Raw genomic sequence first — 23835 nt, forward strand, 5'->3', positions numbered from 1 at the left:
CCGCCGTGATTTGGAGAGGAGTGGGACTTTTCCCTCCTTCCTCTTGCCTGACAATTGGATGTTGTGGTTGAGGGTGGAGGAACTGGAGCAGAGTGCGCAAAGGTGTGCGAGCGTGTATCGTGCGCTCCTCGGCTGTGTTTGTGGACCTGACTGGGATGTAAAGACTGGATCGCAGTGCGGTTTACTGGGACTCAGATTCACAGGAGAAAATTATGAGTGGTAAGTCAACATTTAAGATTAAAGTAACAGATTTTTAGTCGCTGTTTAGCGTAATTTTTAGCTTGATTAGCTTGAACGGTGTTACTAGTAACAGGTTACCAGACTTTTCTAGCAATCATTAACCGAATAAACAGGTGTTACCGGGCAGCAGGAGTGTGCTCCTGTTACTGGGTTATTATCAGTGGTACGCTTTTATGTCTGATTTCTGTAAACAAGCATAACAACTGCTGAAGTGGTAACAGCTGCAGTGACAGTCTCTGCAAGTTTATTATTCTCATTATTTATTTATTTTTGATTTTTTTTTAAAGGCCAGTTTCTTGCAACAAAATAATTTCAGACCATGGTGATTTTTGAACACTTCTAGTATATTTTTACTCATTTCAAATACAAACTAAGGATTTCCCCAAAGTCCGACAGAGTCACTCCTTATTGCTTTATGTTTTAATCGGAAAACTGAAAATGGTTACAGCAGTTTAAAAAATATGCAAACATAAATGGAAATACACTATAAGGCAAAAACGGAGTCTGTATAATTATAACATACTTGAAAGTCAATATTTGTTATGACCACCTTTAATCTTTTAGTCAGATTTCTTGACATTTCTTTAAGTTCTTCAAGAATAATTCTCCAGACTAATCCAGACTCAACAGTGTGTTTTTCTATCCATTTACACTTTTACTGTATTGGCAGTCTGTTTGGCATCATTTATTGTTGCCAAAAAATGAAATTGTTTCTAATCAAATGCTTCCAGATAGTACTCCACTATTCTGCATTCATAATTCTATCAATTCAGGGAGGATCACCACTGACTGACAGAGTCTCCACCGTGTTTTACTGATAGATTTATAAACTCACTTTTGTACCTCTTTCCTGATCTTCTCCAAACTTACAGACGATTAGCCAAAAATTTCTAACTTGGATACATCACTTCATAAGACCTGCTTTCATTGCAGTTCTTCTGTAATTTGGCTACCTCGGCCTTTATTCCCCTTCATTAAGAATGACTTTGTTACAGTAAGCCTTCTACTGAGATCATTTTTGGTTAGGCTTCAGCGGTCTGTTACAGTCCATGGAGCAACGGAAGGGCCAGTTGCATCTTTCAGGTCCTGTGTCGGGACTTTTAACAACAGGACTTCCAGGTACTGTTTATCTGCTTTAAATGGTTTTGTAGGCCCGCCAGTTTTTCTTTTTTTATCTACTTCTGAAGTTTTTTATGGACACACTGCACACCACACACAGCACATACTGCCGAGATATCCCAAGTTTCCTAATGGCTCTTTAGCTCTTTAGAGTACTACTACTTGGCTGTCAGACTGTGTTGTCTTTTTGTCTTAGACATTTTCCATAGATTCAAAAAACAAATGGGAACAAATGATGTGGGACATGCTTCTAGTAAAAAGTGCCTTAAGATACAACTTTAAATTGGCTCTTTGCCAAATTTTCTTTTATCTGTAGACACAACAAACACTGTTTCATCCCTCGAGTTAGCCTGAATGCTTCGAAGGTCAGTGCTAAGCAGCTTAACAAACAAAAAAAATATTCCCCTGAAAATTGTCAGGTACAAACACTGGACTGAAAACAAGTGGGAAAAGCAGCCAAAGAAAGAAAGAAAAACTTTGAAAAAGCTTCAGAAAGCTTCAAGAAATATTGATCAAGACTGCTTTTTATATTTACAGGAAAGTCTGACTCCTTGCAAAATATAAAAAATCAGGGTTGACTCAAGACTTTTGCACTTTACAGAAGGTGTGGGGGTGTATCGCATTTCCAAAACAAACAATAAGTGAAATTTACTGAAAGATATGGAGATGAACCCTGTGATAAACAGGTTTCAAGCATAATCTTCTCATTGAACCAAACGATACTTAATTTTATCTTATCGGTGTTACTGTGTGCCGCTGTTTTTATTTACTCTGAATATAAAACAGGTCTTTGGTTAGCAGTGCAGATGAACTACTTCCTACAGCTAATGACTATCCAGTATTTGTTTTCCTTGAGTGTAAGGAGTTGCTTCGTAATCCCATTAAAACAGATCAGCCAAGCCTGCCTCAACCTGCCTGTTACCTCAGACTGCTTTGATCACCTGCACAGAGTGGCAGGAACTCCCATTATCACTCAGGCATCAATATGGGAAAAATAATCTCTCTTTTTTGTAATGGATCAGTTTGTTTGCCTTCCTGGAAATATAAACCCCACTATATTTGCCCCCCAACAAAAATGACATATGTCTGCGATCCATGCAGCTTTTGGGGGCCTTACGGTATATTTTCGTACTTTATAGTTCACTGATAACTGAATCACCGCCCTTTATGTTGTCTCTTCTTTAATATGGAGGAATTCTGTGTGACAGTTTCTATTCACTTTCTCCCCTTGTCTCGTGAAGTGAATCAAGCTGAGAAAGCTTTTGTCTGTGGTCCCCTGGAGTGTTTGTTGATGTGCAATATGAGTCACACCTATCTTTGCATTCCTGTCCTCTGAGCCCATGATTCGGAGTCCTCCCTGCTACTTCAACAGCAGACCCTTTGCTCTACAACAATTTAACTACTTCTGATTTGTTATATTGAAGTTCCTGTTCACTTACTTCATCAAATCAGTTTCTCTTTGTCTCTTTAGTCTTTTTTTGGAGACTCAGTTCCACAACAGACCTGTCAGGCTGTTTTGTAGTGAGTAGACTCCTCTAAGTAAAGGAGCCCCATTTCATTTCCTCGCTATGCAGCAGATTAATCCAGTAATCCTACCAGGATTTATAGCCTTTCAGTGTTAGGCACAGCGAATTATGGCATGAAATTATATTAAACTTGCTCTCAAAAGGTTTTTGTTATTATTATTTGTTAAAAAACAGATAGTTACTGTTTAGAAAGAGCATAAATGACACAATGTTTGACCTACTTTGATGTTTAAAGGAATTCAGATAAGAGGGGTCAGACAAAAACAAATTCACAAAGGAATTCTGCTTGGGAAAATATTTAGTCTGGGAGTGGACATAGGGCATGTCTGGAAATCTGGCTCGTAAAGTTGAAGTGGGACATGAGCAAGGCCCGAGGCAACAAGCATATTTTCGGTAAATGGAAAAAAACATGAACTAAGGGACATTGTTTTATCTTTCCAGACCAGGCTCTTTGCTGAACTGATACGTTTTTTGGTCGTGCGCAGGTGTCACCGTCTGGATGGAGGAGGAGGACGACATCGCTCAGGAGGAATCACAAGCTTCTCCCTCGTGGTCAGAGGAGCGCTGCGAGGAGCTGTGGGACCGCGTGGAGGGAGTACGACACAAGCTCACACGGATCCTCAACCCGGCAAAACTCACGCCGTACCTGCGCCAGTGCAAGGTCATCGACGAGCAGGATGAAGATGAGGTGCTCAACTCCACGCAGTACCCCCTGCGCATCAGCAAAGCTGGTGAGAGGAAGAAGAGCTCGGCTGAAAAGTCAAATCAGTGATCAGCACCTACAGATTTATAGAGACATGAGGAAAAGATGGTGCTTCAGAACGATACGAACATGCCATACCACAGGGGTTCAGAAGTGCTGTAGCTTTCAACAGTGCACTCACCCACCAAAACCATCAGCGTACATCCTCCGCAGTCAGTGCGACGCCCAATAACAAGATATGGGTCACATCCCACACTTCCTATAGTTTTCTTTCTTAATCCGCTTGTACAGACTTGTACTGCCACAGCTGAAAGTGCAGTAATCCAAGCTTTAGTCACAACCAGCAATGGTCTACTACAGTTCATGGGAGTGTAACATAACACTGGGCCTTTCTCCGTTGCTCAGAGAATTTGGCCTGCTCATTTGGCCCGTTAAATGATTGTAACTGAAATATAAATAAACACATTTAAAGTCTCAGTGCGAGCGACGCCTTGAGGAAATGATTCATAAATTGTCATTTTCAGGTTTTCTTTAGAGTCAAAGTGACATCTGTGCTTCAGCATCGTTTCAAGGGTGTCAGAGCACTGAAATTTAAGCAAACACGTGATTACTCATTTGACGCTGAGCTGCAGTCTTAAAAGACTACAAGAAGTGGGTTCTTTGGTGAAACTTCAAAATGATAAACATTAGATGTGAATGTTTGTCTAACAGTTCATCAGTCAGAAACAGGAAAACTGAATAAATGCTCCAGTGAGAGAAAAGAGCAGGAACTTCATTGCTAAGTCGAGGCAGGCAGAGAGAAGGATGAGGATAAAGATGAAAGGTATGTTGTAAATGAAGAGACACTGAAGGCAAACACCTGGTCCAACCCCCGGAGAATTTTGTTGTTTCAGTCTTTTATCATTGTCGTGTTTGAAATACCAACAGCATGTAACTACAGAGGTAATGACACATACATCAAAGAGGTAGCATTCTTGTGCTGAGACTCTTTAATCTGTTAGTTAAACGTGCTGCTTTACCCTAAGCTGACCTTTTGTCATTGCACCTATCTTTCAGCATTGTCACTGTATAATGTCATGCAACGGAAAGTAAATTATTCCACACTTGCAGTGTTACTCACCTTATGTTTTCTGTTCCCTATTTGTCACAAAAAGGCCGTTTGCTGGACATCCTGCGCGGTCAGGGCCAGCGAGGTCTTCAGGCCTTCATGGAGTCACTGGAGTTTTACCATCCAGAGCAGTACACACAGCTGACCGGGCAACAGCCAACACACCGATGCTCCCTCATACTAGGCAAGCAGAGATTTTTTTGTGGATAGAAAGAAGAATGGCATAGTAGGGGGACTTAACCATCAATTAACCTTAAATTAAAACTTTAAAGTTAAAGTAACTCAGGCTTAAGAAAAATCCCCCAAAGCATTTACGTGACATGGAAAATGTTCCATGTATGGGGATATTCTAGATTTCATGATGAACTTATACACTCAAATTACTGTGGGTGTGTTTTTTTTAATGCATTTTAGCTTAATTCACTATAAATTTTAAAAACAACTGAGTGTTTGTGAAGACTACTAAAGTATTTTGATGATTACATTTAAGGATTTAAGGTTTATACTTAGGCAGTACAATGGTTAGTCTGTCACGTCACAGTCATTCAGTCCCAAGTGTTAACCCACTTATGTTCTACCCGTGATGCATGGGTACTCTGAGTTTCTCCCACAGTCCAAAAACATGCACATTGGGCTGAATGATGATTCTAAACTGTGACTTTGAACTTTAATGGTTGTCTATCTCTCTCTGTTAGCCCTGTGACAGACAGATGTACCTGACATCTAACCCCTATGGCAGCCAGGAACCTATCCCAGCTGTCATAGGGGTTCTCACAGTGGTGCTATGACAGGATAATAACATCGATGGTTGAATACACTCATTTTCACATAATTCAGCTCTGGACTGCAAAAACTAGCCTAGCCCAAAGTGATGAGTTCGATGAGTTCTTCTTTACTGGCAACAAAATTAAAGCCAAGACATTTAAACTTAAAAGGGACCGTATGTGAATCTTAACCGCAAACACATCTAATTTACTTTCATTGCTGACGAACAGAAATGGTTAACAAATAACTGGAACATAAGCGCTTTCTTTGAAAGTGAGCATATGATTATTTTACAAAGCTATTATGTTGCCCAAGAGCAGAGAAAAGAGTGAACACATTTGCACATTTGGCATTAATGTTCTCTTGCGTGCCATTTACTGACAGCCACAACATATAAACATGTATTTGTCCTTTCTCCCCACACATTAAAGCCAGTTTCTCTGGCTCACAATTCAGTTTACAATTTCCATTGATTCACAATACCCTCCTTCCATGATAATGACCTCCACGTGTGATTCTCTTTCTACGCAGATGAGGAAGGTCCAGAGGGTTTGACTCAGTTTCTGCTGCTGGAGGTGCGTAAACTGAGGGAGCAGCTTCGAAACAGCCGCATGTGCGAACGGCGCATGTCTCAGCGCTGCCGGATGGCGGAGGAGGAGCGAAGCCGCGCTGAGCGTAAAGCTCAGGAGTTACGCCATGACAAACTACAGCTGGAAAGGTTTGGGCTTTTCTAGTTTCCAGTTTCTTCCTTTAAAGCTTTTCTGTCAAAGAATCAAATATGTCATATAAACCTGTAAATTCACATGGGGTGAATTTACAAGGTGACATTAATAATCCACAAAGGCTGTCAGAGCTACAGGGGTCAGGGCACCATTGTTCCCGCCTACTTTCCCTCTACTTTATATCCCAGTGGGAAGAAACCTGATGTGCTGCTACAGCGTTGGCTCCAGAATGTGTTTCTCTGTCATTAAACAACTTTTGAACAATAAAAAAACACTTTTAAGAACATTTCATGTTACTTTCTTCAAACTGTTTTACTCTCATTCTGCAGAAATCATTTTAAACACTGAGAAAAACAAAAAAAATAAACATGTTGGTTGTGGTGGCATCTTCCTCTGAAACACCATCTCTCCACGAGTCTTCCTCCACTACATCTATGAGCTTCCTCTGTGGACTTCCTCTTGTCCTCCAGCCTGGCACCTCCAGCCTGTGACTTTGTCTTTGCACCACTTAATCTGGTCTGTCCACCTGATGTTCATTTCTAATCTTGTCCATCCTGCTCACTCCAAATTCAAATCTCAACATCTTCACCTCTGCCAATTCCAGAGTTATCTAAAATTGTTGAGCCACGAAAATTCATCTTTACATTTGTAGAAAAACAAGTTGGTAACAAAAAGTGAAAATGTTTGATCTGGATGGTTTTTGATCTCAAGGCTGCGTCAAGACTGGGAGTTAGCCAGTCGAGAGCTGGGAAAGCTGAAAGACCGACACCTGGAGCAGGCTGTGAAGTACTCCAGAGCCTTGGAGGATCAAGGCAAAGCCTCAACCAGAGAGAGAGAACTGCTGAGTCAGGTCAGTTGGTTTGGGTGAAAGAAAAATATATTTTTATATTAATGTTAGTTCTCTTGCATTTTGCATCTGTTTGATTTCACTTTTAAGCTGCTGTTTTAGGTGCTCCATGTCAGCCAGAAAGAGCTTTGTTTGCTTTGATACGACTTCGATACCTCTTGCTGCCATGCATATAACAGAAACAAGCGCTGTTCTCGGAAGTTATGTGGTGTCTGAAGGCATAAAAAAGGGAACAAATAAAAGCACCTGAGGCAACGAAACTTCTTTGGATGGCACGCAGCAAAAGAGATAAATGAAGCGGCTCGAGCCAGCAGGGGCAGATGTTATCAGCCACCCCAGGATTTGTTACAACATGTTGACAGAACCACTGAGGAATGAGCCAGCTGGCTGTAAAAATAAGGCGATATTAATAGCTGCAAGTCAGTGTATGATCTACAGTCTATCTATGATCTTTAAAATCCTATATTTTTATTAGAATAGTTTGAAATCATCATTATTTAGCCCTGGGTTTTTTCTTATTATTTTAAGTCCAAAATGGCAAAACCAAGAGAGGTCCACCCACCCTATAGCCCTTCCTGTCATCTTCTGAAGAGCCATAGTGGACCAGTTGACACCTTATCACGAGTCCCAGCCTCTGAATTCAGATTACTGAAAGATTTTCACAGAAACGTAAACTCTGAAAGAAGCAACTTGTGGAATTCTCTTTGGTTTTTGCATTTAAATGTTCCACCTTAAAGCTTTAAGCTCATTTCCAGCTGTTTACTGAAAGTCATTCTTATCTCAAAGTGGGATCTTTTTGCCAGCGGCTGCTGTCTACTGTCTAAAATGAGCCATTTAAGGTTTCTCTCCTTTGAAGGCCACACACCATTTAAGCCACTTTACTTCTGTTTGCTGTCCCTCGTAAACACAGAGTTTGTTTAGCGGTGGGTGGGGCTTCAGTGCTCCCAGCCTGATCTGTGTGACCATATTAGGTATGCCCGCTTTGACCGACATCATGCTGACCTAAAAGCAGCAACGACTATTTTAAGAACCAAGTGGTTAAAACATTTCAGTGACATCATTCCCTTTTTAATTTTTTTAATTCTCAGTTAGGTCACATCGTTATCTATTTCCCTTCCTGTTTTCCATCCTTCGTGGCTAGATGCCCCACATTATCGTTCTTGATACCCGTTTTTAAATAGCCAATCACCCTGCCTCATATACACACCTCCACCTTTGCACTGCCAATATCATCTTGCATTATATTCATTTTGTCTTCTTTGTGACTTTCCTTGGGTCTCACCTTTTGAACTGGTTGTGGATTACGAGTGTAACAAGTCCCCTTAATGGATAATATTTGTAGACTTAGAGATACTGCTATCAGTGGGACCTTTGTGTTATTGTTCACATATTTGCCTGAAAAACAAAAGATCCCTGGTTCAATATCAGGGGAAAAAACATTTGTCGTGGTAACCCACTGTCAATAAAGGAGCAGCTGATATTAGCTCCTGATATTAAAATATAAAAGAGTCCCACACTAGCAGGTTATTGATATGCTTATTATTTGCTTGTTCTCCATACATGCAGGTAGAGGAGCTTAAGTCCAGGCTGGCAGCAGCAGAGAAAAAAACAAGTGGTGCCCCTGATGCCTCTAAAGCTGTAACTGGTTCTACACCTGCTCTACCAGAAAACCTGCCTAAGAAAACTGAGACTACAGGAAGTCAGATGAAGAACTCGATCCCACCCACTGGAGTCGTTGTATGTTTTTGATTGCATATTGTGTATCATCTGAAATCATGTTTTTTAAGCTGTTATCATTCTTTGTTGTATTTTTTTTTATCTGTGTTCATTTTGTTTTGGTTCACCTCAGGCTCTGATGGATATCCTGAAGCAGGACCGCAGGGAGGCTGCCGAGCAGAGACAGGAGTTCTGCGATATCATCACCAAACTACAGAGCGAGCTCCAAAACACTGAAGAGCAAAGGGACAAGGTGAGAGGTTGTCTGCCATCATATTATATAATACATTATAACATTATAATGACCTTTTCCTTCATGATACTTTCTTTTCTGGACTGTACTTGCAGTTGGAGTCTCAGTGCGAACAGCTACAGCTGAAGGTGAGGACTCTCCAGCTGGACTGGGAGACAGAGCAGAAGAGGAGTGTGTCCTATTTCAACCAAATCATGGAGCTGGAAAAGGAGAGAGACCAGGTTAGTGAGAGCACACTGTCTAACCACAAAGAGTTCATCAGTCACTTTAGCTGCTCTGGCTTATTCTCGCACATCACCAACCTATTCACTTTCTGCACTTCTGTCCTCTCATCTCAAGGCCCTGCGCAGTCGAGACAGCCTGCAGCTTGAGTACACCGACTGTCTGCTGGATAAGAACCGTCTGCGTAAACGCATTGCTGAGCTGCAGGCCAACCTGGAGCAGCAGCAGAGAGAGCTGGACAAAGAGAGGGAGAGGAGCCAGGAGAAAATGGAGCCAAACAGCTCCTGCCTGCACTGTGTGAGTTCAAACACTAAGTCATGAGGGCAGCGCTCACCTTCCCCTGCCTTCTACAGAAACTTTTTAATGCAAATGTTGTCCTCCATCTCTGCCCCCCAGTCCCACCTGTCTCTGTGTAGTGAGGAACAGTGCTTTGGCCCCTGCTGTTCCCCCGGCCTGGATCTGAGCCCGCAGCCGAGAAGAACCAATCTGTTACTAAGAAAGGTCAGTGCTGCGGTTAATACCAGTAGTTTAGTTATTATGATGAGAATGACAATAACAACAGAATCACAACTGCCCTGTTTGATTAAATTAAGATCAGAAGGAATCGAAACAGGCCTTACTGACCTAACTGCTGTGTAATCACCACTTCATTTTATATCATAGGAATTCCCACAGGATAAAAACTTGTTTTTTCATGCTGTTTGTGTGCTATGCAGAGAATGTATCTTTCTGACTGAAACATTTCACTGCAGCTAGACAAGGCAAGGGGTCCTATTATGAGCAGGAAATGTTGCAATGCATTCTTGTGCAACTCTTTGCATGTTCGTGCCTGTACCTTACATCTCATTATCTGCGAGCTCATACTCTGTTGAGCATCTTTTCTGTGTCACAGGTGCCCTCTAGTGGCCCAGCCAATGAAAACTCAGAGGGTAAGTCAACCACACTGGCAGCTGGATGATGCTTATCTAGTGTTTCTTTGTGCAATCCTTTTGCTTTTGTACTTTTCATTTACACAAAGTAGGAAGGTCGGTGGGGGATTTCATCACAAGTGTTTTAGGTTAAAGTAAACGGTGTTTTTCTGCTGATTCACAGATTCTGGTTCAAACTCAGAGGAGAACCTCTTGCTGTCAGTGAGTATCAAAGCCCTGCTTATAATAAAAATAATAAAAATAAGATTCTAAAGATCTGCATCTTTATGTTTACCTCCTCACCCTCAGACAGAAACCAATGAAAAGGAAATAAACCGCCTTTCCACATTCCCCTTTCCTCCTTGCATGAACTCCATCAACCGTCGAGTCAACACAGAGTGAGTTCATATATTTTTCACCCTGCAATTTTCCCCGTTATTCTCACGTTGATTACCATTTTCCTCGTTTTGCTTCCACAAAGGTTTGACTTGGACTCATGGGGCAGTGATGAGAATGACAACATTCCAGGTACATTTGACTCTTTGCATTTACAACCATTTTTTTTTTTAATCAATGTGTTGGTGATTAATCATGTTCAATCTAATAATGTAAGTGTAAAAAATGTAAGTGTACATTAAAAGGCTCTCTGGTGTTTTCAGGTGAGCAGAGTGAGCCTTCTTTGTCAGATTCGTGGAGCTCCTTGCAGTCTCATTTTTTCCCCCTGACCTGGTCAACCTGCCCATAGTCTCTGCACAGCAGCCCAGTCCCAAAGTGCCCAGGTACAAACTTACAGCTTTGATGCCTGTCACTGAAACCAGTAAAAGCTCTGTTAAACTGTCATTTTTCCTCCTTAATTACAAGTAATATTAATTTCTGCAGGGCAATCTCTTAATCTTCGTAGGTGAGAATGATGGTCCTAAAAGGTCCTAACATTAACATTAGTATAGAAGAGCATTAACATTTCTTTTGTCAGAGGTACGTTGTGGGTATTAGGCCACAGACCATTACACAACTCAAAAATAACTTTATTTATTGTAAACAAACAGGCGAGAACAAACCAACAGAGCTAAGAAAAAAAAAGGAAGAGCAGATGTCAATCTACAGCTTCAAAGGAAAAAATCTTTCCAGCACATGAAGTAAAATTTTCAAATTTAAACAATTAAAGAAAAAAACTTCATGGTTTAAATGTTTAGATGTCTTTAAAATGTATCTGGTTTGTCCTTCATTTTATTTTCTCCTGGTGGATTATTATTATTATTATTGTTATTATTATCATTGTTATTATTATTATTATTATTATTATTATTATTGTTGTTGTTGTTGTTGTTATTGTTATTATTATTATATATTATTATTATTATTATTATCTTTTTGGTATTAAAAAATGGAGTTCATTACATAATTACTGTATGATAAAAATTTAAACAGTTTTGAATGTGATTAATATTATATAAGTGCAATTTTCTGTCATAGTGTACAACATAATGTAAAGAGCACAAAAGTGGCACCAAAGCAAAGTGAATGCCGTCACAGACTAGTGTTATGTAATTTCATCCTTACTGCTTCTGACGGTCTTCTGCCATCTCTCAGGAACCTACACTGCTCACCATCTCCAAGTCCCCCAACCTCTCCAAAGCACAGGAGACCAAGTCTTGCCGATGACATCACCATCATTGGAGGAAGCCAAACGGGGATATTTGTCAGCCATGTGAGAGCAGGTTCCCCAGCTGAACAATGTGGACTGAAGGAGGGCAGCCAGCTGCTGGAGGTTGGCGTCTGCATATGCGATTATATCATATATGAGCACTTTTAATGTGTGCATGTGGAAATACGTGTACCACAAGGACAAGTGTGTGCCTTTGCTTCTATGAAAATGAGGCTGTAGAATGACATGCAGTTTTTGTCCTGTTGTTTTTAGCTGGAGCAAGTCCTGTTTGGTGGGGGAAGTGTGCTGCTGAGTCAGTGCACTGCTGAGGTGGCCCACTTTTCTCTGCAGTGGTGGACCGAGCCGTCAACACTTAAATTCCAGAGCAACCCAGAGGGTGAGTCTGTTACTTCAGGAGGTTTGAAAAATTCATATGAGGCCGGTCAGTCTGCTCTTGAAATCTCCCCTCGTGGTGCAGAAAGGTGGCGCTAAGGTGCCCCCTCTCATGCTTTCTCATCCTCAGGGTACTCAAACCTGTCCTCGCAGGTTTCATCGCCAACTTTTTTGGGTCCCGACTCTTTCTATGTGCGTGTTAATCTCAGCATGGAGCCTCATGGTGACCCGCCATCTTTGGGTGTTTCTTGTGATGACATTATACATGTCACAGATACAAGGTACAATGGAAAATACCAATGGCGCTGCTCCCTGGTGGACCCGAGCACAGCCAAGCATTTGCAGACAGGATCCATGCCCAACTACAACCGGTATGTCAGTCAGACTTTGACGTGACTTTGCTTTATTATTATTTTAAAGGCACAATTCAGTCCTGAAAGTTCCACAAGGCCAGTGTTATTTAGTTCAAGTACATATAAGAGAAGGTAGATATATTTACAAAACTGGCGAATAAATTTAGATTGATAACAAAATAGCTGTGTGACTAGTGTAAATAACTAAGAATATATCGACTTCTCTTTCAGGGCTCAACAGTTGTTACTCATAAGGTTACGAAAAATGTCAGTGGAGCAAAAGGACTCTAAGAAGAAGATGGTAAGTTGATGCATATTTAAATTACATGATCAGCATGCACAACGGCTGTGGTGCCTCATATTACAGTTTTTGCCCGTTTCCTCATTGGAAGATGTATATTTTTCTTTGCGTAGTTCTTAAAGAAAACATCAGGCCGTGTACGATTGGTCAAAGCGGTGGATCCAAACTGCCGTGGGATTGGTTCCACACAACAGGTCCTTTACACGCTCAGCAAACGTAAGTTGAAGCCCTGTCGCTCCCTCAATGAAATAGCATGTTTGTGTCATAAATGAATTGTTTGTGTATGTGCACACTTTGTGTTGATGTATTTGTACTTGTTTTTGCCATGTCAGGCCATGAGGACCACTTAATCCCTTACAGTTTAGTACAGTCAGTGCAGGTTCAGACCAAGCGGCCAGTCATCTTCTCACCGTCTCTGCTGTCCCGTGGTCTGATAGAGAAGCTCCTGCAACCAGCACAGTCTGGATTAAAGTTTAACACCTGCCAGCCAGGTATCTGTGCAACACACAGACCTATCCACTCACAGTGACCCAACAGTGCACAAAGTTTGGTGCTGATTTGTTGATCATACATTAAATATTTTCAGAGCCCATTCCAGCTTCAGAGAGACAAGACAAGAGAATATTCTTGTTGGATTCTTGCAGTCCAGAGAAGGCCCTTGGCATAAGGCTGCAGTCAATACAGGATGTCATCAGCCAGGTAAGGTCAGCGGTGTTTTCTGGGGGTGTGGTTTTCAAAAAGAAGCTTTTGCTTTGCCTGACGAAAATGCAAAAATGTCACCACATTTTGCTTTACAACCATCCTACTAAATGTCTTCCTCAAGGACAATGAAGAATGCTGTTTTTAGGACGATTAAGTAACCAATAAAAGTCAATTACCGACAATCGCGGGGAGAAATTTCCACAGGACTCTGAAATCCTTTAAAAAACTAGGCTCAGTTAGCATGTTAAATGTTAAAGTTCATGAGAGCATGATTTAAAAAAGACTAAACAAGGATGGCTTGTTGTATGACAGCATACATACGGAGATGTTTGGTCATAATGGAAGGCACCACGTTTGTAGAAAACCAAACACAGCGAGTTTTGCAATGGCCCAGGCAAAGTCCTGACCCAACCTGATGGAAATGGTGTGTTGGGACCTTAAACGAGCTGTAGATAAACAGATGCCATCTCTTTGTCTCAGGATAAACACTGCCTGCTCGAGCTGGGCTTGTCCAGTGTTGAAGGCTTATTGAGACTTGGGATTTACCCCATCGTCATCCATATTCGCCCCAAGAACAAAAAACACAAGAAGCTGAGGTAAGTGCACACACAGGCAGTTTTCAGTTCAGTGCTACAGTAAGTTCTGGTCTCACCATAGCAGCACTACTGTACTTTATCCAAGCTTTGTATGTATTTAATGGCAATCCACTTTGTGGAGTAAGGAGCGTTTAACTTCTCTAGAGTGATTATTTCTTACCTTAAAATTAGAGCTGGGCGATAGAACGATAACGATATGTATCGCGATATAACTTTTACTCGATAGAGAAATTAAGCTATCGCGATAGACCTCGCCGCTCTTGTCCTCTTAAAAAAAAAAAAAAAAAAAAAAAAAAGGTCAGCCGATCCAAATTCAGTAGCGCAGAGCTGAACCAATCACAGCCGCAGCGTCACGTCGTGTGACTTGTTACGTACAGCACAAGTGCCAAGCCGCACGTGTGTTTGTTTGGGAAGCAGCCAGCAGGTAATGGAGCCAGCGCATAATGGAGGAAATGAGTGTGCCGACTAGAAAAATCAACCGAGCGTGACCGAAGAGAAAACAGACGATGGTTCCAACGCCGGAGAGATTGTCGAACGGAAGAGCCAAAGAAGTTCCGTAGTGTGAAGGTATTTCGGCTATTTCAAGTCTGACAAAAAACAGAGTAGCGTGCACTGTAAATTGTGCCGAAAGCAAGTCTGGAAATACAATAAACTGGTGCATGCGTCACACTGTGCGCCGCGTTATTGTTTCGGTGAAATGAATTTCTACAATACTGTTACTGTTAATTCTACTCTCTGCAGTGTTTAAATGCTTACATACACACAGTTACTGTCCCTCCACACATACGACTCGGTTCTGCTTCTATGCCGCAGCTTTGTTTACTTTTTCCCACCGAGGCTTCTAGACTTCTGATTGGCCAACATTTCTGCACGGTTAGGAATCTAGCGCCACCTGCTGCTTTGGCATGTTCATAGCAGCGTTTTCCTTCATTTCTGCCTTTATGTGTGGACGGGATTATTTTTTAAAACGAAAACGGAAAATCTCCGTTTTCAAAAATACCCGTGTACGTGTGGACGTAGCCTCAGTCTCTGACTGGAAGCGCTAATTCGTCATTCGGCTTTTGTCAGACTAAAGTAACTGTTAAAACTGTTTGAAAAGCTAAGCTATACAACAAGGAGAGATTGAGAATTTCCTTTTAGTTCTCAGTTTATTTGATATTGACAAAAATTAGTCAGTTTTTTCTGTTCTTCTGTAAAACAAACTAAGATTTATTTTTAGAATTAATACTTTGTTTCTAAGTGGAATTGACAATTTAGTCTGTTTCATTTGTTCTATTTTGAAACTTAAACGCTTTAGCGGCTGTCTTTTGTGTAGTTTGCAATATTTGCCTTTATTTATCTGAAAAAGTCTCATGTTCCTTAAGTACATCTACCCTGTTGAACTTATTATGGGAAATAAATATTTAAAAACAAGCTGCTGATTATTTCACATTTTACTTGTGAGCAACGGCACATTTAAATCTTACAAATATAGTTATTTGGCTTATATCGTGATAGATATCGTTATCGCCTGAAATGAAAAAAACATATCGTGATATGAAAAAATCTCATATCGCCCAGCTCTACTTGAAATACATATATTTGGAAAAGTCATGTCTTAGATACTCGGTGATTATTTATCCATCACTTGAAACAGAAAGTTTTTTCCACGTTGTGGGGAGGACAGTGTGATGGAGGAGCTGTGCCACGCCGAGGAGCTGCAGCTGGAGACACTGCCCATGCTTCACTACACCCTGGAGCCCAACACCTGGAGCTGCACTGATGAGCTGCTGGCTGCTTTACGTACCAACATCCACAGCCAGCAGAGGGCGATGGTCTGGGTTGAACTGGATAGGCTGCAGTAGAAGAGAGAGAGAGAATGTGTGTGGTACCATGTATGACTAGTGCATGTGCCAGTATCTACTAAGAATTTCAAAGGAGCCCACACTAGGCTTGTGTACATACATTTTAACATAATTTTGAAATTCTCATAATTATAGGTCTCTATAATAGCCAAGCTGGACTGGCTAGAATAAATAAAAAAAACTGCAACTTATTTGAGCCGCACAAGGAAGGTACATGTAAGTACAAATGTACTTACCTCATTAAAACTGCAATCTTCCCTTCAACTTACCACACCTAAGGTTTTATTATTATACTTCTGTACTTCAAAACTATATTCAATAACACAAGGAGCCTACTTTTTGGTATTTAGGCTACGGGTCATTTAATTATGTTTTAAGTGAAAAGCTGAAGCTGTGAGAATATTAAGTGTGACAGATGTTGTAGGTTAAGGGAACTGAAGCTTTTTTTCATACAATATTATCTGTGCATTATAGATCTAGGCCAGTGTTTGTTTGGACAGTTACATTTTATGTCAGCCTGTTTTCTTCAGCTTTTTTCATTTGAAGTGAAATAATGAACGCTCCATTAAGGTGTCGAGTTTAGACGGAGTGGATTCATTATTGTATTTCAATCTGAATGTACTGCAAACTGAACTGAATGCAAAGCAAAGAGCCTGAAACAATAGGTTTAGCTGCTCAAATGTCTTCTTTTTTTTTTTCTTTTTTTTTTTTTGTGTCCCGTTTGGATCTTTAGCTGTCAGAATTGTTGTCTTGAGGCCAAGAAAGATGCCAAGCGGATTTATTTTACCAAGTGGATCATCATGGCCTTGCCATATTGGTCCATTTGATTGACCTTTATTATAATTATGAATTTATTTTATTTTCAGTTGCTACAAACGGGACAGACATGACTGGGGGATAGGACAGGGAGAAAGAATGAAAGAAAGAGAGGGAGAGAAAGAAAACCAAAGGGGAGAAGAGACGGTGAGAAGGGGGGGGGAAAGAAAAAAAAAAAGAGAAAGAAAAACAAACAAAACACCTGGATCACCTGTATGGAGAAAAAAAAACAGAAGAGAAAGCAAACAACAAAGAGCAACATAATAAAAAAAACCAGCACCATCACAATAAACTAGCTAGCAGTAGATACTAAATAATAAACGATATTGTGCAGCACGCAAGATAGACAGCGCACAATGTGCTTTGAGGCAGCAGCCAAGAAAGGTGTAGTCCGCGTCTGTGAACACCCGTGTGTACACCTGTGTGCATACCTGTGTGGATCAGCATGCTTTTATTCCAAAGGTTTCTCCATGTAATGATCTGCTAGGGAGTGTGGGGAGCCATAGCCCCGTCCACCAGGGTATGAAGTAGGTATGGAGGAGATCCAGGCCCCAGATATCCAGAGGCCCCAGAGTACAAGGACCCGAGGAGGACCACCAAAGGGGGGGGGAACCGTGCCACCCTCCTGGGAAGAGCTGAGTAGAGCCCCAAAGGAGAGGTCACCCCGCAGCTACGGAGCAGAGGCCAGAGGGGGTTGCAGTGGCGTGCCCGCGGGCTCTGCCGGCAGCCAGCTGTCCCAGAGAGGACAGAGCTTCAGGCCCAGAGGTCTGAGGGCATCCCACCCCCCCGGAAGGAGCCCAGCCGGGCCACAGGCGCCCGGCCCCGCCGGTACATACATGAGCGCACAGCCCCAGACGACAAGGACCACCAACACACCAACGTCTGAGGGCATCAGCCACCGGCAGGGAGTGTGGTGAGGGGAGATAGGCCTCCGTACTTTAGAGGGCCTGAGATGTACCCAGAGAGGTTGAGTCCAAGACCCAACCTGACATATAGACACAGCCGAACAGGCACACGCGGACACAGACGTGCATTCCCACCCCATATTGGGGGCGACTGTGGCTCAGGGGGTTGGGAATCGCATCTGTAACCGGAAGGTCGCCGGTTCGATCCCTGGGCTCTCTGTCCGGGTCGTTGTGTCCTTGGGCAAGACACTTTACCCTACTTGCCTACTGGTGTTGGCCAGAGGGGCCGATGGCGCGATATGGCAGCCTCGCTTCTGTCAGTCTGCCCCAGGGCAGCTGTGGCTACAACTGTAGCTTGCCTCCACCAGTGTGTGAATGTGAGAGTGAATGAATAGTGGAATTGTAAAGCGCTTTGAGGTTCTCGAAAAGCGCTACATAAATGCAATCCATTATTATTATTATTATTATTATTATTATTATGCACAACCAAATACTCGGCACTCACCCAACGTGTAGACAGACACAAATAGACACTGCACAGACAGTCGCACTCCCCAAACATACTCTATATCCCAGGTCCAGGTACCCCCGCCCTCAGAGGGGCAAGCCGCACCTAGACCCAGGACATGTAACCCTTCTCTCTGGGGTGGAGGCAAGCGGACCACCTCCTTATCTGCAGTAGCAGGGAGGCCCCGCATCCCAGACCCCAGTCTGACGGCCAGCACCTCCTCCCAGCCCCCCAGCCCTGACGGCTAACAGAACCGGGGTGAGGAAGACCTCAAACCTCCCTACGCCCGCTCATATGTAGTGTTGCTGTGTGCTGTTCTAAAGTGCATTTAAAACTCAGGAGAGCATGGTACTAGCTTCCTCTCAGAGAGCAGCACAGCTCTTCCTGAAAACCCTTAGTGTATAAATGCATTTAAAATTGAGGGTAGGGCACCAGCGCCAAAGGTGGGCTGGAGTACACCGACCATCCTCTGGATGCTGTAAAACGTGCCCACCCCCAAGGCCCTATATGTATGTGTTATGTGAGAGTGTGAGTAATGTGGATGTCTAGGTTGCCGAATAAAATTGAGGCACAGGCGGCCAGAAGGGGACAGAGGGGGAGTGCCTCCCCTGCACCCTGGTGACATACCTGCACCCCAAGCCATGCGTGTGGGTGGGTGTGGTAGAGCGGGAATAGGGAGGCAGCTGAGGATGGGGAGGGAAGAAAGGGAGGGGCAAGCGGCCCCTCCCTGGGGCCAGCTCCCCTGCTGACCCCAGTAGGCACCCCCACACTCTGGAACCCACCAGGGCAAGGGGGCCCAGGCCCATCCGGACCGGGGCCCGCAGCAGCAGCACCGCCCAGCCCCACAGAGTCCGGGGCAGCCCACCCGACTCCACCCCAGAGAAAACTGCACCCACCCCATCATCCAATCATCTCCCAAACTACACAAGACAATAGACACCCAGGTTGAGTTCATTCTCCACCTCTCCTATATCTCTCCCCCCACCTGCAGAGTGAGCTCCTGTAGTGAGGAGACCACCTGCAAAAATATAACAACCTCCCCACCAGTTAGAGAGCCCCCTAGTAGGGCCGATGCACCGGAGGTCCCCTGCACTGGGGCTGAGCCCCCCTGCACCCACCCGCCCACTGCTCCGGCGACACAACAGCCAGGACCCAAGCCCCCAAGGCCCGGCCAGCACCCCAGACCGGGGGGCGGAGCACCCCCAGACCTCAAATGTCTTCTAGCATGGACACTAAACAACTATACATATCATATTTCGGTGTTAAACAATGTGACTTTATGTGAACACATTTTAAAACACAAACTGTGCGTTTTTTGATCATTTTAAGTGGATTGTTTTTGACTAGTCAGGGAGTACTGCATTTCTCTGCTATAGTGTACTCCTTTTAACTGCTTTTTGTATCCATTTAAAAAAATAAATGAATTAAATTTCACTCATGTCTAAAGTGATTTGTTTTCTCTTTAATTATTGAAATGCATATATATATATATATGAATGAGGCACAGGCGGCCAGAGGGGGAGTGCCTCCCCTGCATGGTCGGTGTACAGTGTGAAACAGATGTAGACAAAGTAATAGAAAGTAAAGGCAGATAATTTACATTTTAATTTCTACTGCAATACATATATATACAATGCCATAAAATGTGACATAATACAGTGTGCAAAATGGTTATAGCGTGGTCAGCACTGTGGGCTCACAGCAAGAGGATCCTGGGTTTTAACCCTGCTGGGGGATCTTTCTGTGTTGAGTTTGTTGACCGTAGGTGTAAATCTGAGCAGTAATGGTTACCTAGAGCTTGTCACATGTGCTATAGAACAGATGTGATTTAAGCTCCGGGCCTCATCCTGAATTCGATGAGTGTAAGAAAATGGATGGGTGGGTTGATGGATAAATGTAGTGTGTCACAGTGTTAACCATTTTAATGTATAGCTCACAGGAATAAGAAAATTCAGTACAAGCTCCAAATAGTACCATATCTTGTACAATATCCTATTACAGTATTAATTAAGTCATTATTAAATAAATACTTCTGAGCACATTTATTATTTTATCTAAACTAATTAAATGTCAAACATGGAAAAGGGGGGGTGGGGTGGGAGGCGCTTGCTGTGTTGTTGTTTTTTCAGCACATTTGTTTACTTATTTATGCATGACGTCATGTTCCAGAGTTATCATGTTCCAGAGTTAAAGCGCCCTCTGGTGGACAGTTTAGGCGCGAGCTCTGCTCCTCCTCCCCTCTCTGATCAACAACGAGCCTGGTGATATAATACGCTGCCTAAAAACCTCCACACAGAAGCAAAATGGCCGATAGTAAACTAACCGATCACAGACCGTCTGACAGTAATCAAGGGGTTATGCATGTTTTGTTTACAGCTTGAGAGCTACAGTCGCGCAAAAAAGGATACTCGCCTTTCTTCAGTTTTTCTACGATTAACATTTCGCCTTTCGGTGATGTCATTTCTTATTCAATTTAGCCTTGAAAGCCTCGAAGAACTAGCTCGCTAGGGTAGCTACCTTGCTAACCTGCTAGCGGTAGGTTTGCAAGAATTTTTGCACAGAAGCACTTTATGTCCTGCGTGATTCCCGAGGTGAGTACTAAAACACGGACGTTTGGCCTTCACACAACAGAAGTACCGAGTAGAAACGCGAAGTATTTATTCACTCACACGGCGAGCATTCGAGGTTTCTCGGTTTTTGGAATAGGCTCGCTTGTTAGGCGTTGAAAAGCTGGGGAAACGTCACAGGTTCGTCGTGTGTTTTGGCCCTGTCGACCCCTTGCTACGGACTGGTTTTCGGTGTATTCGCTGACATGTTAGTCCTGGGTTTTGCGCCCGCCGTGACGTTACGAATTACAAGAATAAACCGTGTAAAAGGAGGGGGCAGCGTGTGGAAATAATGGGCCTGACGTGCCTCAGCAGTCAACTTCGCTCAGGTTACGATCGCGCGGAGCCACAGAGGCACCTTCCTCTGTGACAGCTCACCGCCGCGAGCCCGGGCTCTCGGGTCAAAGCGCGAGAGCTCACCTGCCTAGCTGCTTTAAAACCCGCTACCATTAGCCAGTTGCTCTCCCGGTGCCCCTTCGTGACTGCAGGTCTGTTCCCTACCGACCGATATTTACATGAGGTGCAGGTTGGTTGCTCCCAGTACTGCGCAGATGTCCGGCTGTGCTTCTCATCATTACCTGTAATGTCAGCGAGCGACATTAAACAGTGAAGGGTCACGGCTGTAACTTGTCGGGTTAGCATTCAGTAGCGTCTTGTGTCGTGGGGCTAATTATCAACAGCTTGGCTAACAGAATTACTTGGCCTAGTCACATTTACAGCTCTGTAGAAGCTGGGATCCCTTTATGTTTCCCTCTGTGGCCGTTTTTGCTATTTTAATGTCATCTGTTTTGTTGTTAGATGCGAGCTGTGCGTTTGCATATGTCATTTGTTTACTTCTGGCATGGTGAGGAGGTCATAAACAAGTGTCTCCTTCATAACAGTGGACAGGTCGCTATTTCTTTTTCTTTTGTACCCCTTGGGTCATTGCAGCCATTTTACTTCCTACTTTACTGCCTGAAAAAAATCCCAGTTTTTTTTCCCTTTTTTCCCAGAAATGCCATAGACTATAAAGTCATGTTTGTTTGGCTGCTGCTCTGTTTGTCCACTGGTTGAATTGCAGTTGCTTGCTGGTTAATGAATTATGCAGTGAGAAACAAGACTACCAAGGGCTGTTGTCAAGCTGTCTGCTTCTGGTTAACGTTACAGTTCTTACAACACTGACTGTGTAGGAGTACATTTGGCGGTGATCTCGTGATGGCATGTTATAAATTTCGAGCCAGAATTTATGTGTGTGAAACAATGGTATGCTCTCTTTTTAAGCAACAAGCCAAATTCATTGAGGCTTTAGTTAGATAAATAATTGAACATGTATATTTCTCTTTTCAGACAGGAGAATCAAGAAGGGGAACAGTAGTTCATGGAAGACAAGAAAAAGAAGAAAGAAGATAAAAAGAAAAGGGAAACCTCTCAGAAGGTAAGCTGTGCTCTGTCTAGTTTGCAGAAAGTCTGTTTCTGTATCACTAACTGTTTGTGTTGAACAGGAGTTGATAAAATTTACAGTTTATTTGCCAGATTTTTGAGCCCTAATAACATCATTTGAAATTTTCAGAGCTGAAATTGCTTTAACATGCTGTAACTTGACAAGCTGCCTATCCCACACATTGGTATGACTCTTGAAAGTTTAGCCGAAATGCCCTGTTTAGATAAAAAAGATTTTAAAAAAAACCACACACACACAAAGAAATAAACCCCCTCCCAAAAACCAAGCATGCCAAACGATTGTTTTTCTTCCTTTGTGTCATAGACATTGAATTGGTAAATATTTGCTAGTGAAGCTATTATATCCCATTATATATTTTGTTAATGCTGGTCATAGAAAAATGTTGAGTCGACCAGAAATAAGATTTTGGCTTTAGATTGTGACACTTGAAGCAGATATAAAATTGCAGTTTGCTTTATTGTGCACACATGGCCAGCTTCCTGTATTGTAGAGGACTAAAAAAGGCTGGAAAATAACACTCTAAAATCAAAATCAAAAGTTATTTATTTCAAGGGCCTGTACCTCATAAAAGTTTGAGAGTATTGTGGCAGAATCTTCCATAAATAAACTTAAGGTACTGAACAAAAATCTGAGCTTCTCAGATGGGTATTTTATATGGAATGTCCCCTGTGGACATAGGTAGTCACATGAATGCAAACCTTTTTTTGCATTAAAAAAAATCTAATTATCTCCTGCTTTACATCTCAGTTTCTTTTCTTTCTTTCTTCTTTTTTAGGTGCCAGAACAAAAAATCAAAGGTATGTGTTTTTCATGTCACTCTTCCTTCCTCCATCACTGAGTATTCCACATGTCAGTTTAATGACTTTGTTTCTTCTTCTTAAATATGCTGTAATGAACTTCAGTATGAGGTAACGACGTAGGGAATTTGTTGGATGTGGTTATGCACATGCATACATATATGTTAGACCCATAGTGAATGTTATTAAACTAATCATAAATTGAGTAACGCACCTACAGAGTGATGGTTTCTCTCATTTGTGTCTCTGCCAGTGCCAGAATCAGCCAAGCCCTCCTGTTCCCAGCCACCTGTCACCCCAGGCTCAGTGTCCCCCAGCCCTGGCCCTGTTGCCCCCTCATCCCCCAGTCCTGGTGCAGCTGGGGGTTCTGCCCAAGTTCCTCCTGGTGGTGGGAACAATGCAAAGCAGCGGACTGCTGTGGCCAACGGACAGCCCTCCACCTCACCCTCTGGAAGTCAGACCACCCAGCAGCAGCGATACATGTCTCGCGAGGTTCCACCAAGATTTCGCTGCCAGCAGGACCACAAAGTGCTACTGAAGAGGGGCCAGCCACCGCTGTCCTCCATGCTGCTGGGTGGAGGTGAGGGGGGCTCTGGAGGGGCTGAAGGAGGCAGCGGCTGGGGGGCCGCCCCACCTCTTCCCTCACAGGGAGCAGATAACCCCAATGCAAACACAGCTGGAGGCACAGGTGGGTTAATGTTTCAGAACATACGATCAAGTTTAATAGGTAGTCCAGTAACCCAGTAGTAGTCTTGTCCTACATTAGAACAGAAACTTTGTTTTAAGGTGAATTTTTACA

The 23835-nt window shown here is 42.9% G+C and overlaps 2 protein-coding genes and 2 long non-coding RNA genes across 8 annotated transcripts in view; 2 read left to right on the plus strand and 2 right to left on the minus strand.

Moving 5' to 3' along the window:
* On the plus strand, positions 1-19626 carry LOC309705819 (caspase recruitment domain-containing protein 10). Its single transcript, XM_082531824.1, is given in 25 exon segments — positions 1-219; positions 3371-3616; positions 4743-4880; positions 5993-6179; positions 6895-7033; positions 8597-8767; positions 8880-8999; positions 9095-9220; positions 9339-9518; positions 9618-9722; positions 10114-10150; positions 10314-10351; positions 10439-10527; positions 10611-10657; positions 10789-10839; positions 10842-10908; positions 11720-11897; positions 12048-12171; positions 12298-12538; positions 12752-12821; positions 12935-13037; positions 13154-13312; positions 13408-13520; positions 14004-14119; positions 15756-19626. Coding segments are annotated over 25 exon segments (3060 nt in total). The 5' UTR covers positions 1-212; the 3' UTR covers positions 15964-19626.
* Positions 3535-4798, minus strand: LOC309705852. Its single transcript, XR_014276622.1, has 3 exons — positions 4709-4798; positions 3770-3895; positions 3535-3613 (listed from the first exon to the last, which is right to left on the minus strand). It is a non-coding gene; the product is annotated as an uncharacterized lncRNA (long non-coding RNA).
* Positions 9112-9679, minus strand: LOC309705851. Its single transcript, XR_014276621.1, has 3 exons — positions 9556-9679; positions 9302-9455; positions 9112-9199 (listed from the first exon to the last, which is right to left on the minus strand). It is a non-coding gene; the product is annotated as an uncharacterized lncRNA (long non-coding RNA).
* The window catches only part of LOC309705813 (trinucleotide repeat-containing gene 6B protein-like), a 25617-nt gene continuing 16302 nt past the window's right edge, over positions 14521-23835 (plus strand). For 2 of the 5 annotated variants that reach the window (XM_082531802.1, XM_082531806.1), the window contains exons 1-4: positions 20440-20783; positions 22125-22212; positions 23015-23036; positions 23290-23724. In XM_082531802.1, the coding sequence (XP_082387928.1) occupies positions 22156-22212; positions 23015-23036; positions 23290-23724 (514 nt within the window). In that variant the 5' untranslated portion in view covers positions 20440-20783; positions 22125-22155. Of the gene's footprint in view, positions 14687-20439; positions 20784-21102; positions 21287-21933; positions 22041-22124; positions 22213-23014; positions 23037-23289; positions 23725-23835 lie in introns of those variants that run through there. The other 3 variants (XM_082531804.1, XM_082531805.1, XM_082531803.1) reach the window with 3 other exon arrangements.

Source organism: Aulonocara stuartgranti (assembly GCF_965226115.1).
Source record: "Aulonocara stuartgranti genome assembly, chromosome: 4".
Classification (NCBI taxonomy): domain Eukaryota; kingdom Metazoa; phylum Chordata; class Actinopteri; order Cichliformes; family Cichlidae; genus Aulonocara; species Aulonocara stuartgranti.